Here is a 13259-nt window from a genome sequence, read left to right on the forward strand (position 1 = left end):
AGAGAGAGAGAGAGAGGGGGGGGGGGCAAACCGTGTGCCAAACCGTTGAAACCGCCGTGGTTGTGGTTTTGCAAGGTCGCGCATACATGCAAGTTGCAAGTTGTCAGACGAGCTCGACTTGACAATTCCTGGGGTCGTCGCCAACACGGTGCAGAGAGGGAGGGAGCGCGCGACGGACCAAGACAATGGCGCGGAGCCTAGTGCCCACTGCCCACTGGCCACGGCCTTCGGCGTCGCTTCGCGCTACAATTTCCACAAACACCTCGAGCTCGCGCGCGAGCTGATAAAAAGGCCACCTCCAATCCTCCCGTCACCGGTAAAAAGGCTACCCCCGATCCTCTTCTCTTCCTTCTACCAGTGAGTGACCATGGCGTTGACGTTCGTGGGGAGTGCGGCCGCGGTGACACAGCTCATCGGGCAGGCGGCCGGGCTCATCTCCATGATCGTGCAGGCGGTGGAGACGGCACGCCAGAACAAGCTCGAGTGCGACCACCTCGCGCGCCGCGTGTCCACGGTCCACGGGGTGCTGTCCAGCCTGCGGGACGACCCGGAGGCGGTGCCGCCGCTGGCCGAGCTCAATAACACGCTGCAGGAGGCGCACCAGCTGGTCCTCAGCTGCCAGAGGCGAAGCACCGCCGACAGGTTCTTCCGGGCTGGCCGCCACGCGGACACGTTCCGTGACCTCAACGCCAGGATTATCTCCGACATCAGCGTCCTCAGCCTCAGGCTGCTCACCCTGATCGCCAACCACACCGGCGTACCGGCAGTGCCGGCGCCGGGCTCCAGCTCCGGCTCCCCGCACACTCAGATGGTGCTGTCGCATGTCAGCTCGCTCTCCAGCCATTGCCCCAGGACGTTCACGTGGGCGGAGATCGCGGTAGCGACCAACGACTTTGCCGACGAGCTCGGCGGAGGTTGCTTGTGGACGGTGTACAAGGGCCGCCTCCACGACGTCCCGGAGGTGGCCGTGAAGGTGATGGACAAGCAGGGGCGGGATGGCTTGGAGGACGCGTTCGTGCCGGTGCTCGTCATCAGCTTCCGCCTCCGCCACGACCACATCGTGCGCCTCGTTGGCTGGTGCGCGGAGGAGGACGACCGCATGCTGGTCTACGAGCATATGAGCAACGGCACGCTTAGAGACCGCCTGCAGCGTGCCGGCGGTGGCTCTAGCTCGTCGGCAGCGACGGCGCCCTGGAGGACCCGCGTCGCAGTGCTGCTGGGCGTGTCCCGGGCCATCCAGTACTTGCACTGTGGCGCGGAGCCAGTGGTCATCCACCGCAACGTGAGCTCGTCCAACATCCTCCTAGACATGAACTGGACCCCGCGCCTGTCCGGCTTCGGCGCGGCGGTGTATCAAGCGGCGGGCGAGGAGCGCGGCGGCCAGCTCGTCGAGGAGATCGTCGGCACGCCCGGGTACATAGACCCGGAATACAGCCGCACGAAGCGCGTGAGCACGGCGAGCGACGTGTACAGCTTCGGGGTGGTGATGCTGGAGGCGCTGACGGGCGAGGATCCGGCGGCCACCCTGCAGCTGGACTCCATACGGAACGGGAAGCTAGCACTGAAGGATGCGCTGGACCGTCGGCTGTCGCTGGACCCGACGCTGCCGCAGATGGAGGCGCTGGAGATCGTGGCGGACACGGCGAAGCGCTGCCTCTGCCTGTCGCGGATGGGCCGGCCGGCCATGTCGAAGGTCGTGGCCAACCTCGAGGAAGCGCTGGTGGTGATACGCAGCCATGAGCCAATGTCCATGGCACGCTTAAGCCTCATTCGACGGAGGACTAGTGAGAATTAACTATTTCTCAGTCAAACGGCGAAAAATCATTTGTATCCAAGGTTGTTTTTCGGGTTGACCCCAAGAAATTGTGATGCTGTTTGGATTTTTTTTTAATTTAAATACGATCAAATTGTGCCAAATAGCATCAGTGCACACATATTATCATGTTTCAGTGTTTAGTGTTGATGAGTGTGTTCTCTAATCTGTTAGGCCAAGCGGTCCATTACCTTCTCCTCCCATGAACTTTCTAAAACCCTTTTTTTGGGGGGGAGAACTTTCTAAAATCATGATTGTATCTCTCATAGTCGCTCATAGCTACCTCGCCAGAAGCTGCAACGATGCGTCGAAGCCAGAGGCGGGGCAGGGACGACCGTCTGGTCAGGATGAAAACAAAAGGAGAAGGAAGGAAGCAAAAATATGTCCACGTCGAAAAAAATCCAGGCAATTTATGGTCATTTACGGAAATTTACACATATTTAATTCAAAAAATACTCCCTCCGTTCCTAAATAATTGTCTTTCTAGAGATTTCAACAAGTGACTACATACGGAGCAAAATGAGTGAATCTACACTCTAAAACATGTCTACATACATCCGTATGTTGTAATCCATTTGAGATGGCTAGAAAGACAATTATTTTGAAACGGAGGGAGTAGTACATAAGGTTGTGTCTTACCTTTGTCCTTCGTCTTCTGACCTCCTTGGTACTTTTTTTGGCTCCTCCGACTTGGTTATTTATCCATTTTTTTCATAGGTCATAGCCGATTCTCCCTTATGGTTTAATTTTTCTCAACCACACCCCAACCTGGTTCATGTGGCCTACTTGGCGCTTCTCCAACTATATCACTTAGAGCTCCATATAACAATGATTTAAGATTCCCCATAGAAAACCTAGCAACCACGCGGCAGGCTACCTCCACTTGCGCTACGACTATTTCTTCTGGTTGTTGATTAATACTACTACTAGGGGAACACTTGGTACTCGTACTCACGTATAGTAGTATAGCTGGAAAAAAATCTTATAAGACCCGGGTCGTACGAAGCCCACCGTGAGACCCTCTCTACTGTGCGATGCGTGGCGATGCAGCGATACGAATCTCAAAGCAGCAGCCGTTTCATTCCCCACTTCCCCGTTTGCAAATAACAATTCAATCTCTAGAACGCCCCCAATTCCAGCTGCCTGAGTGATACTCCCCCGGCTGCTCACCACATCACGCCACCCCAGCTCGGGGCGATCCATCCCCTTCGGTTGCCCAACTCACGGCACCGCCCCACCTACATCTCCCGCCGGCCATGGCGATGCTCCTGTGCGCCTCCACTCACGGCATGGATCCGTACTTGGTTGCTACTCACTCCTACGGCTTTCAGGGAGCATTTGGCTACCGAGTGCAACCGATGGGAGATGGTAGCATGGGCTATCTTAACCGGTTTGGATGGCGGTCGCATAATAGGATAGGTCCTTGATGTCCACTTCATTTAGCTGGTTGTGGCTTTGCTTTTTTATTAGCTTTCATTTTTCTGTGCTCCTGATGTGAGCTGTACTTCAGATACCAGACTTTGTTTTGGACGACCTTTTTTTAATAACATGGCTGCATGCATCTTTCAGATGCAGAGCAGGGGGAAATCCTCCTTTTCTAAAAAAAATGATGGTCATTTTTATTTATCTCCACTACTAACAAAAGAGCAAACATCAATTCTTCTAATGCCACACAACAAACTGTACATATGGTAATCAGGGCCCTCTGATTATATAAACTTAAACGCATTCTACCCTCCATATTTCATCAATAGTCTGAAATCCATATCAGCGGCTCAGATTCAATGTTTTGCCGAGTAGACGCGGGTGTTCTGCGAAGGTACTAGCGCTCCGTGTCCCCGGTCAGCGTGACATATTCTGAAGATATTCGGATTGCGCTCTTACTGCCTTTTCATTTTAGAAAAATGTTCACCCATCATATTAGAGCAATTTCTCTGGTGCTAAATCAATCCCAAATAAAATTTTCCACTGTGTAAAAAAGTTAATTATGTTATTTTAAGTTTCTTCTGAATATGATTGTTATCCCCATTCAAAAATTGTGGACACTCTTCCTTATTACATATATAGTGAAAAACTTCTCTTTTTGATTGATTCTGGATCTAAAGAAGAATAAGCATATGGAGGAACAGGTGGTCCACCTTGTTGCTACAAGCGGACTGCCTGATTTTTATCAATGTGTGTTGGACTAGATGAAATTTGATGATTTCAACTTTCCACCCACAACACTATGTATGGTCTAAACAATGGCTGAAAATATTTATTGGAGCATTTGTTTCAAACAAAAAAAATTGTTGAAAGTTATTTCTAATATTTATGTGCTTGTGTGATATATTTAAGATAATATTGCTTCAATATTGTGTGCTCTATTGTTATTGCAGTTAAAAAAATATTTAAAATCTAGCAAAAATTTACAACATCCGAAAATACAATGGTTATTAACATTTATATTTGTCAAGACATGCGTTGCCCGTCCACGCTTACTAGTATCTGAAAGTAAGATTATATGCAATCTAATTTGTAGCACTGAAGAAGTATAGATGTTTTCCTCAATACAAAGCTATATGTTTGAGGATAGATGCAAAGTAATGACTAGCTACAGCTTATATTACCCAAGCAGAAGCCATTACAAGGAGCAAGTTTCTGATAGAGATACACAGGCTTGAACCTTACTTCATTGCTATTACAAGAGTGGACAACAACAAATATGCATAAACTATCCTATCTTGACTTGAAGATGAAAATCTGAAGAAAAGTGAACAAATCATCAACTATCCAAACTACTCGTCTTGAACAAAGCTCCACAAGCTCTCTCCATTTTGCTGTTCTACTGATCGTCTTCCGTTAGTGTGGACAACAATGTCCGTGTATTTTCCTTTTGCTCCATTGTCAATGAATGAAAGGATAACTTCAACACAAGCATATCTAGCATAATAAAAAAAATGCAGATAGACATAGCACATAGCTATGTGCCATTGTGTTGCAACCAGCAGATGAGCAGACATGCTCTGTACTTGAAATACACTTTTGCGATGATGCAGCCAGCAGGTTCAATATCGAGTAACTAGGCCAGATCCGGCGGAGCCGAGCTGAGAGGTGGCCATGGTCCATGGACGAAATACCGGTGGTTTGCGACATAGCGAGCGCCGGTGTCTACCGGGGCGCCGAGGAGACTGGTCATGGATGGCGGGGAGAGCAGCGGGGACGGAACTCCGGTGCTTCCGTGACAAAGCGAGCTTCCGGCAGCGGCAACGAGCGAGAGTTGACGCCGGAGAAGGAATAGGGGATTCGGGTTTTCCTTTTTGAGCTTGTGGTGGCGGTGGCGCCGGCGGCTGCGACGAGCGAGCGTGAATGCCGGCGACTGCATGTTTGAAATCGGAACGGAATTAGTGTTCTGTTACTGAAATTAGAGGATTAATTGACAGACTGCATTGAGATTCGTTTTGGCCAAGTGTTGTCAGCTGAAAAGGGTCGCACCATCCGAGCGTACGACCCGGGTCGCATAAGATTTTCTTCCAGTATAGCTCATTGAGCAATCAAGTAGTTTGCGGTTGGTTTGGGACAAGCACACGCGGTGACGCAGCTTGTCGGGAACGCGGCCGACCTCTATCCGCAAGGTCATTCGTGTGGTGGAGACGGCACACCAGCGCTGCGTGCACCGCGGCCGTGACATGGCTACAAGGTGGACATGATGGTCCAAGGATCACATTGGCATTTTCACGTATAGCCTATGTAATGTGACGACGTTGTGCCTCGGTCAGCTCAAGTGTGCATCGGATCGACCGCCTCGCGGGTTGTTGGATCCACACGGGAACAACCGTTCAATTTAGCAGCATCAACCGGTCCGCCCATTTGCAACATGACCCATATTGCACTCGTATGATGTGCCTAGTCAACTTTGCAACATGAAACATGTTGCAAGCGTAAGAAATTTTCAAAATGTACTGGCTCCCTCACCCTGCTCGGTCTGCAACAGAGGCTGTGTTGGGATCCAAAGGGTCGCAACAAGGGCCACGTTGCAAAGCTGGACTACGTGGTAGGGGCTGCTGCGAGCCGCCCGATCAAACTCAAATCCCAATGGCCACGGAGGTGATTGACACGTGAAGAGCTACGAGCCAGATGTTTCTAAGTGTTTCCCATATAATATATAGTAAAAAAATCTGAATATAAATACATTTATGTAAATAATCTATAATACCAAAATAGTCATCCCCACTATCTTACTTCTCTAGACATACAAACTGTCCATGTCAGCAACAGTCCACCTCAGCAGATCAATCTAGCCACGTCAGCAATCGACTCACAAATCAACAAATCATTGATGCAATTTTTCCGTTTTTCATGCTTAGCCATCCCCTTATCACTGAACAGACCTGTCACTTCCTCCTTCACCTTCCATATAACTAGCTATTTTCCGCTTCTATTGACCACTCTCCCGAACCATAAAAGTCCACAAGCACCAGCCTGCGCCCATTGGCTCCAACGCATCCTGAACCTGTCTCCATTCCCCACTCCTCTCGCAATCCCTCCATGTTCATCTCTTCGCGTCCCTTTCTGCTTTCGCCGACGACTATCACGTGGTGCAACCTGCCTCCACCCTCACCTCGTGTCGCCCATGTGTGCCTTGCTGCGGGGTAGGGATTGCCTACTATCTACGACCGCGTCGTGCTATCGACCTACGACTGGAAAGCGGATCTTGAGCGCGCGGCTACAGCCCGCCCGGAGAAGTAACTGACCATGTCATCCTCTCGGCATCACCATTGTGGAAGGTGGGAGGAGCCCCGGGATCTAAAAGATGCGAAGTAAGATTTCGACTTTTGAATTTTTTGCCTTCATGAGTTCCAATTCAACAGGTGAACGTTGAATCCTATTTTCTTTGTGTCAATCTTGTGATTGGTTGTTCAGTAATAATCATTCAACATCACATTGGATGTCAAACCCTGACTCGTCACCGGTGACCGCTCCCAAGAATAAACCCTCCCCAACGGCGGCGAAGCACTGGAGGCAGTCGACACATGAGTGGCTCAACGAGGCGAGACCAGTGGAAGATAGGCGGCAACACACATTCCTTCTATACCGGTAGGGGGTTCCTCATGGCTGTCGCAACTACTTCACTATGCAAAGTGTCGTTACGGCTGCCAGTGTGAAGTCCAGGTTATGATTCCTGACCATTGCCCCTGTGAACTCTCCTTTCCCTCATCACAATCTTTTGTAGTAGTTTTTTTTTTGAGGGAAGGCCATCATGGCTAGCTTTATTAAAACTGAAATAATGTTTACATCGTCTACGAGCTTACTAACAATAAAGTCAGGGGGCTCATCCAACCAACTAAATGAAGTCTTATTACAGTAACTGAAATGAGCTAGCACATGAGCCGCTTGATTACAAGATCTATAACAATGCTTATAAATGACCTTCCCAATTGAAGTACTAGTGTCCACACATTCTGCGAATATAGCCGCCGCCGAGTCCCACCATATTGTTTTTCCATCACAATAATTGATTACTTGCAAAGAATCTGATTCAGCTTCTACCCGGTTACACCCAGAGGAGTTAGCAAAAATCAGCCCGTCTCGCATGGCCAACGCTTCTGTTGTTATTGCATCCACCGCGATAGGTATAAACTTGCATTGGGCTCCCAAAAAATCACCTTTGTCATCACGCAGGATAGCCGCCGTAGCACCTACCCCTTCGTCTAAATAGTACGCCGCATCAACATTTAACTTAATGAACCGAGGGTCGGGCTTACACCACTTTGCTTCAGGGGATTTCTCACCAACGATGTAGCCCTATGATGCTTGCTTGAGATTGATAACACAGAGAGTGCCCACCTCCAAGGGGGAGGAATTGATTCACTGTGCGTCACTTTTCTACGGATCCACCAAAGGTACCAGCCCCCAACAGCTATTACTTGTTTGAAGTTAAGTATTGGGTGCATCTCAAGCTGCTGGTCCGGCAATGATAAGATAAATTCCAAGATCGCAGACCCCGATCTATCAACCTGGATCGCTTGGTCGATGATATTTGTGATGCCGAGCTTCGTCCACAAGTGTCGTGCATTCGTGCACAAAAACATTAAATGACGGATATCCTCGGCCCCTTGATGACAGATAGGACAAGCACCATTGGAACCAATGTGCCTGTTAGTAAGTATAGCTCTTAGTGGGATAACTCCTCGCAGTGCTCGCCAACAATCTTTTGTAGTAGTACTTCTTATGGAGATGTAACTATTGACTGAAACACTTCCGCTTCGGTACAACCCCCCTAAACACATCGACGGAGGAGATTTATCCATACCCCTTCATAAGAAAGGGTAGGATGATCTTTTCTTTTTTTTTGAGCGGTTGATTTTTTAAAATACATCCACCAGTGTATACTAGGAATCACAAAATTAGTACATGCACATACTAGGAATCGAACCATGGACCTCTTGCATGTGAGTGTGAGTGGCTAACCGGTTGAGATGATTAGTGTCTGTAAAAAATTATGAACGTACAATCTTAAGAATTACATTGTCCGGATTTATTGTGCCTACCCTGCCAAAACCAAGGCACATCAAGACCGACTTTTTTGTTTTGAATCTGCCCAATTAGTGACCAGGATTGAATGGTTTTAACTACCGTAAATTAATTGTCAAACCTCCTCGCATCCATCAATGCTCCCGCATGCATTGCTGCCCAAACACGCATATATTGGTTGCATGGCGCATGGGCCATGGCCCAATCAGACCGCAACTTTCTCTTAACTGCTTGAAATTAATTTTCATCAATAAACAAACTGGCTATTAATTCAGGCGTAGGGAATAGCAACCGCCTTACAAAAGTGGGCTTCCTCTACCCTAGAAATCCCGAACATAGGTAACACCAACGTAGAATCCGGACACATTTCCAAATTTTTTGAACATTTGTTGGAAATTCTGAATAAACTTTTAAAAATCAAATAATGTTTGAAAATCCAACAATTTTGTGAGCAACTTGAACACATTTTGAAAACATCATTTTTCTAAAAAAGGATAAACATTTTTACGAAAACTTGAACAATATTTTCTAAAAGCATGAACAATTTGAAATTTTTAAAGAGATAAGTTAGTTCAAAATGTTGAAAATTTTACGAACAACATTTTGAACAATTTCAAAGAGATATGAGGAGTGTGCAAACTTAAGAACTAATATTTTGAACATTTTTAATACAACTTGAACACTTTCCTTTTTGGCTTATGTGGCAAATGTAAGTTTGTGAATTTCCTGAGCAGTTGTGTTTGCATTTTTTAAACTGGGTTTTGTTCTGTTATATAATGGTTTTATTTAAAAATTGCTTTTATTTTTTTCCTTTTTTCAAATTCGTGAACTTTTCACAAATTTAAGAAATGTTTGGGTTACAAAAAAAGTTCATGTTGATTGATAATGACGGAAATTATAAATAACAGAAACATCCAAAATTGTTCACAAATTTTAAGAAAATAGCGAGGACATATAAAACATTCATGTTGATTGATAATGAAGAAATTTGCAAATAACAAAAGCATTCTAATGAGGGAAAATTACATGCTCACGAATGGACTAGTCTGCCCTAGTGTGGCACACTCCTCTCAACTGATAGTTTTTTAGGACTATGGATACAGACCCTTCTGGCCTACCTGGACAACCAACGTGAAACATGGTCGAACTTTGTACATAAATGAAACGACCCCAACTTTTGCCAGCAGATGGGCATATCCATGGCAGGCATCCATGCAGGTTTGAATGACTTCTGACACCGTATGCAAGTTGCATCACGTCCGGCCATTAATCGGTCATTATTCACCAAGAAAACTCCAGAAAATCAAGAATTTTCAAAAACTCAAACAACGTGGCATAGTGCCTTGAATGGGTCATATAAGCTCATAGAAAAAAATGGATACATTTGACGATGCCGAAAAACATGTTCTCATACGGACCTTCTGGCCTACTCGGACACCCTATGTCGAATATGGTCTATTTTGGACATAAATGATATGATCCCATTTTTTTTCCAAAATATGGGCATGCCCATGGTATGCGTCCCTGCCAGGTTTGAAGGATTTCTGACACAGTACGCAAGATGCGTCACGTCCGGCCATTTTTCACAGAGAAAACACCAGAAAACACAAAAAATGTCAAAAACCAAAAAACTTTGCATGGTGCCTCAAATTGATCATACAAGGACATGAAAAAAAATTTGGAGCCATTTCAAGGATGTCGAGAAATAATGTGCACTCAGACAACAGTCTGGCTTCCCGTACACCCTCCGCTAAACATGGTCTAGTTTTGAACATTCTTAAAATGACCCCAAGTTTTGCCAGTTGGTGCGCATGTATATGATAGATATTCATGCCAGATTTGAACTATTTTCGACACCATATGCAAGTTGTGTCACGTTCAGCCATTTATCTCCCATTTTTCACCGAGAAAACTCCAGAAAATGCAAGAATTATTGAAAACTCAAACAACTTGGCATGGTACGTTGAGATGGTCATATAAGCTCAAGAAAATTTGGGATCATTTGATGGGTGCGAAAAAAAAACCCGCTCTCAAACGGACTCTTCTAGCATACGCAAACACCTTTGTCGAACATGGGCTATTTTTGTACATGCATGAAATGATCTCAACTTTTTCTAGCAGGCGGGCATGCCCATGATAGGCATCCATGCCAGGTTTGAACGATTTCCGACACAATATGAAAGTTGCCTCATGTCCAACCATTTATTCGCCATTTTTCGCCGAGAAAAACTCTAAAAATTGTAGGAATTGTCGAAAACTCAAACAACTTGGCATGGTACCTTGAATTGCTTATTTAAGTTCATGAAAAAAATCATTTATGAAAAAAGTATTTTGAACCATAATTTGAAACATTTGTTTAAAACTGTTATTTTGGTATTCCAAACAATATTTCAATTTTTTTCACTAGATTTAAAAAGGAAATATAAATTTAAAAATGGAGAAAATGAATTAACGGAAAAAGAGAAGAATAAAAAATAGAAGGAAAAAACATATAGGCCTCGAACCAACTAGGTGGTGGTCTCGCTCCCGTCAGGCGCCTGTTGGAAATTTCTAAATGAGTTTGCAATTTTTACAAAATTGTGCACGTTTTCAAAAAATATACATGTTATTAAAATTCTGTTCAAATTTCAAAAATTTCTCGGATTTTCATATTTGTTTGTTTCAAAAAATGTTCAGGAATATAAAAAATTGCCGGGCTTTAAAAAGATCAGAAGTTCATAAAATAGTCCTATTGTCAAAAATATTCACAAATTAAAATATCTGTATTTGGAAAAATGTTCCCGCATCCAAAAAAGTTCACACATCCAGAAAATGTTTGCTTTTTCCAAATTTTGGTCGAAGTTTTAAGAAATGTTTTTGTGCTTTATACAAATCTTGTTTTTGAAACCTTGTCGTGTTTTTATATTTTTTAAAATTTGAATTTTTTTTGTATCTTTATAAACAGTTCACGTTTTAAAAAAAACGTAAGGAATCCCGAAAATTCTACAATTTTTCAAACAAATTTGGAGTTTTATAAATTATTTGCTTTCCAAGAAATATTCGACATTTCCAAGTTGTTCACATTTTTTGAAGAAAAGTTCCGTTTTTTATCAGATTTTTTTATATATAAATGTGTTATTTGTTCTTATAAAATGCGCGCTGTAGGAAATCAAAAGCAGCCGCTAGGTCGGGTGGTAGATAGCGCTTCCAAAGAGTGCGAAGATCTGTGTTCGGTTCCTGGTTGTTTTCCTTTTTGCGTTATTTCCCTACATACATAACTGATGGACGTGATTTAATGGGCCAGCCCAGACGCTTTGCCTCGTACAAGAGGTCTCCGTACGGCGTATACATTCAAGCAGTGATCCATCATACATAAAAAATGAATACGGTGTGTGAAAGGTCCATATTACCCTTTATACATTTTGTGAGGGGGGTTGTACCGAAGCGGGTCTCTGACTTTTTTTTTTTGGAACGTAGGCTCAAGAAGAGCCCGGCTTTGAATTAACAAAGCCATCAACCGGCCAGGATTACAACCACTGCAATACAAACTCGAACAAAATAAAAAAACAAAACACGGCAGGATACAAGGGTGCTGGACGGCAACTCTCAAAATCTCACACACTACAGCTAGAAGATAGCACATGGAAAGCATAAGCTGAAGCACACAGAGGCCCTCGTCCACCCAAGGCTCACCAGGAAAGAAGAAATGAGGCTCCGGGAAGCGCCCGCTGTCGAGGATAGGCTATGACGGCACCAAACACCAGCCCTGGAACAACCTCACCACCCATTCCCACTGTCGAAAGAGGCCCCTGCCTCCTCGCCTGGCTCGAAAGGCGCCGAACCGTCGACATATGGGGTTGCTCACCCTAGAACATGGACGGAAGGATGCAACCCGACGGAGTAGGAACAGAGCACACCCTACATGACTAAGAAACTTCACCAGAGGCACCGCATCACCGCTGCCCACTGACGATCCTCTGGAGAGGAAAAGATGCCGGTCAGACAACAACCAGGTGCCCAGGAATGGCGGAGCAACGGGGAGGCAGGGCCAAGGCCGAGGAAACGCTCCGGCTCTCACACTCGCACTACTGTAGCCGCCGGAGGAGGGGAACCCGATCCCCTCCTGGCCAGAGGCCGCCGACCAAGCTGTCACCAGATGCACAGAGAGCACCAGAGGAAACCCGAACCTGACCGGCCGAGTTGCCGCCGCCGCCACGTGGGGCACACAGTCGCCGCCGCCCGACAACCACCACACCGCAGTGCCCACAATCCAAAAAGCTTCCAAGGCGACGACTTCAAGAAGCAAACGGAGCCAAGAGCACCGTCGCCGCCCAACAAAGTTCGAGCTTTCACCCGGGAGGCTAGGGGAAGGGGAGGGGGAGCAAAAGACCTGAATGGCGCCTCCAAGAAGGGGAGCGGCGTCCATGGACGTCGCCGCCATGGATTTCTCCCGGTCAAGGCTCCGCACAAAATGGTGTTTTGCAGTATCATGCAGCGTGTTTTGATGCGCTTAAACCTTATGCAACTGCTAAATGGACCGATTCAAGTATGTCCACGGGAATTCATTTATGTGCACATATCCACGTTCAATGGCACAATAAGAAAGATCTTTATGTATGCCCAAGGCATTGTAAATTCTCTTGACTCTTCCAGGAAAGGGGCACTGAGGTAAAGGGGCATGGGGCGGGGAGAGAGATAGAAAATTTTGTGGCTACTCTGCTATTCTTGTTTGTGCTGATGCAATGTTGTGGGATGCAGCAGGTAGTGAAAGAGATCAATTTTTTTTATGCTACGCTGTTCGTGCTGCTATTTGGTGCTGCTACTGAGAGATGAGATAGATCAAGAATAAGAGAGGGATCTGAGTGAGAAGAGATATATTATATTCTATGGTGATGAGATAAACCATATTGGGCTTCAGCAGCTGCCATCTCTCTCTCTCTCTCTCTCTCTCTCT

General features: G+C 45.9%; 1 protein-coding gene across 1 annotated transcript; it reads left to right on the forward strand.

Moving 5' to 3' along the window:
- The first annotated feature begins 350 nt into the window (after positions 1 to 350).
- Positions 351 to 1810, forward strand: LOC119280430 (probable serine/threonine-protein kinase PBL23). Its single transcript, XM_037561279.1, has one exon. The coding sequence runs from the start codon at positions 368 to 370 to the stop codon at positions 1793 to 1795; it is 1428 nt and encodes a 475-aa protein (XP_037417176.1). The 5' UTR covers positions 351 to 367; the 3' UTR covers positions 1796 to 1810.
- The last annotated feature ends 11449 nt before the right edge of the window (positions 1811 to 13259 follow it).

This window comes from Triticum dicoccoides, chromosome 3B, assembly GCF_002162155.2.
Source record: "Triticum dicoccoides isolate Atlit2015 ecotype Zavitan chromosome 3B, WEW_v2.0, whole genome shotgun sequence".
Lineage (NCBI taxonomy): Eukaryota > Viridiplantae > Streptophyta > Magnoliopsida > Poales > Poaceae > Triticum > Triticum dicoccoides.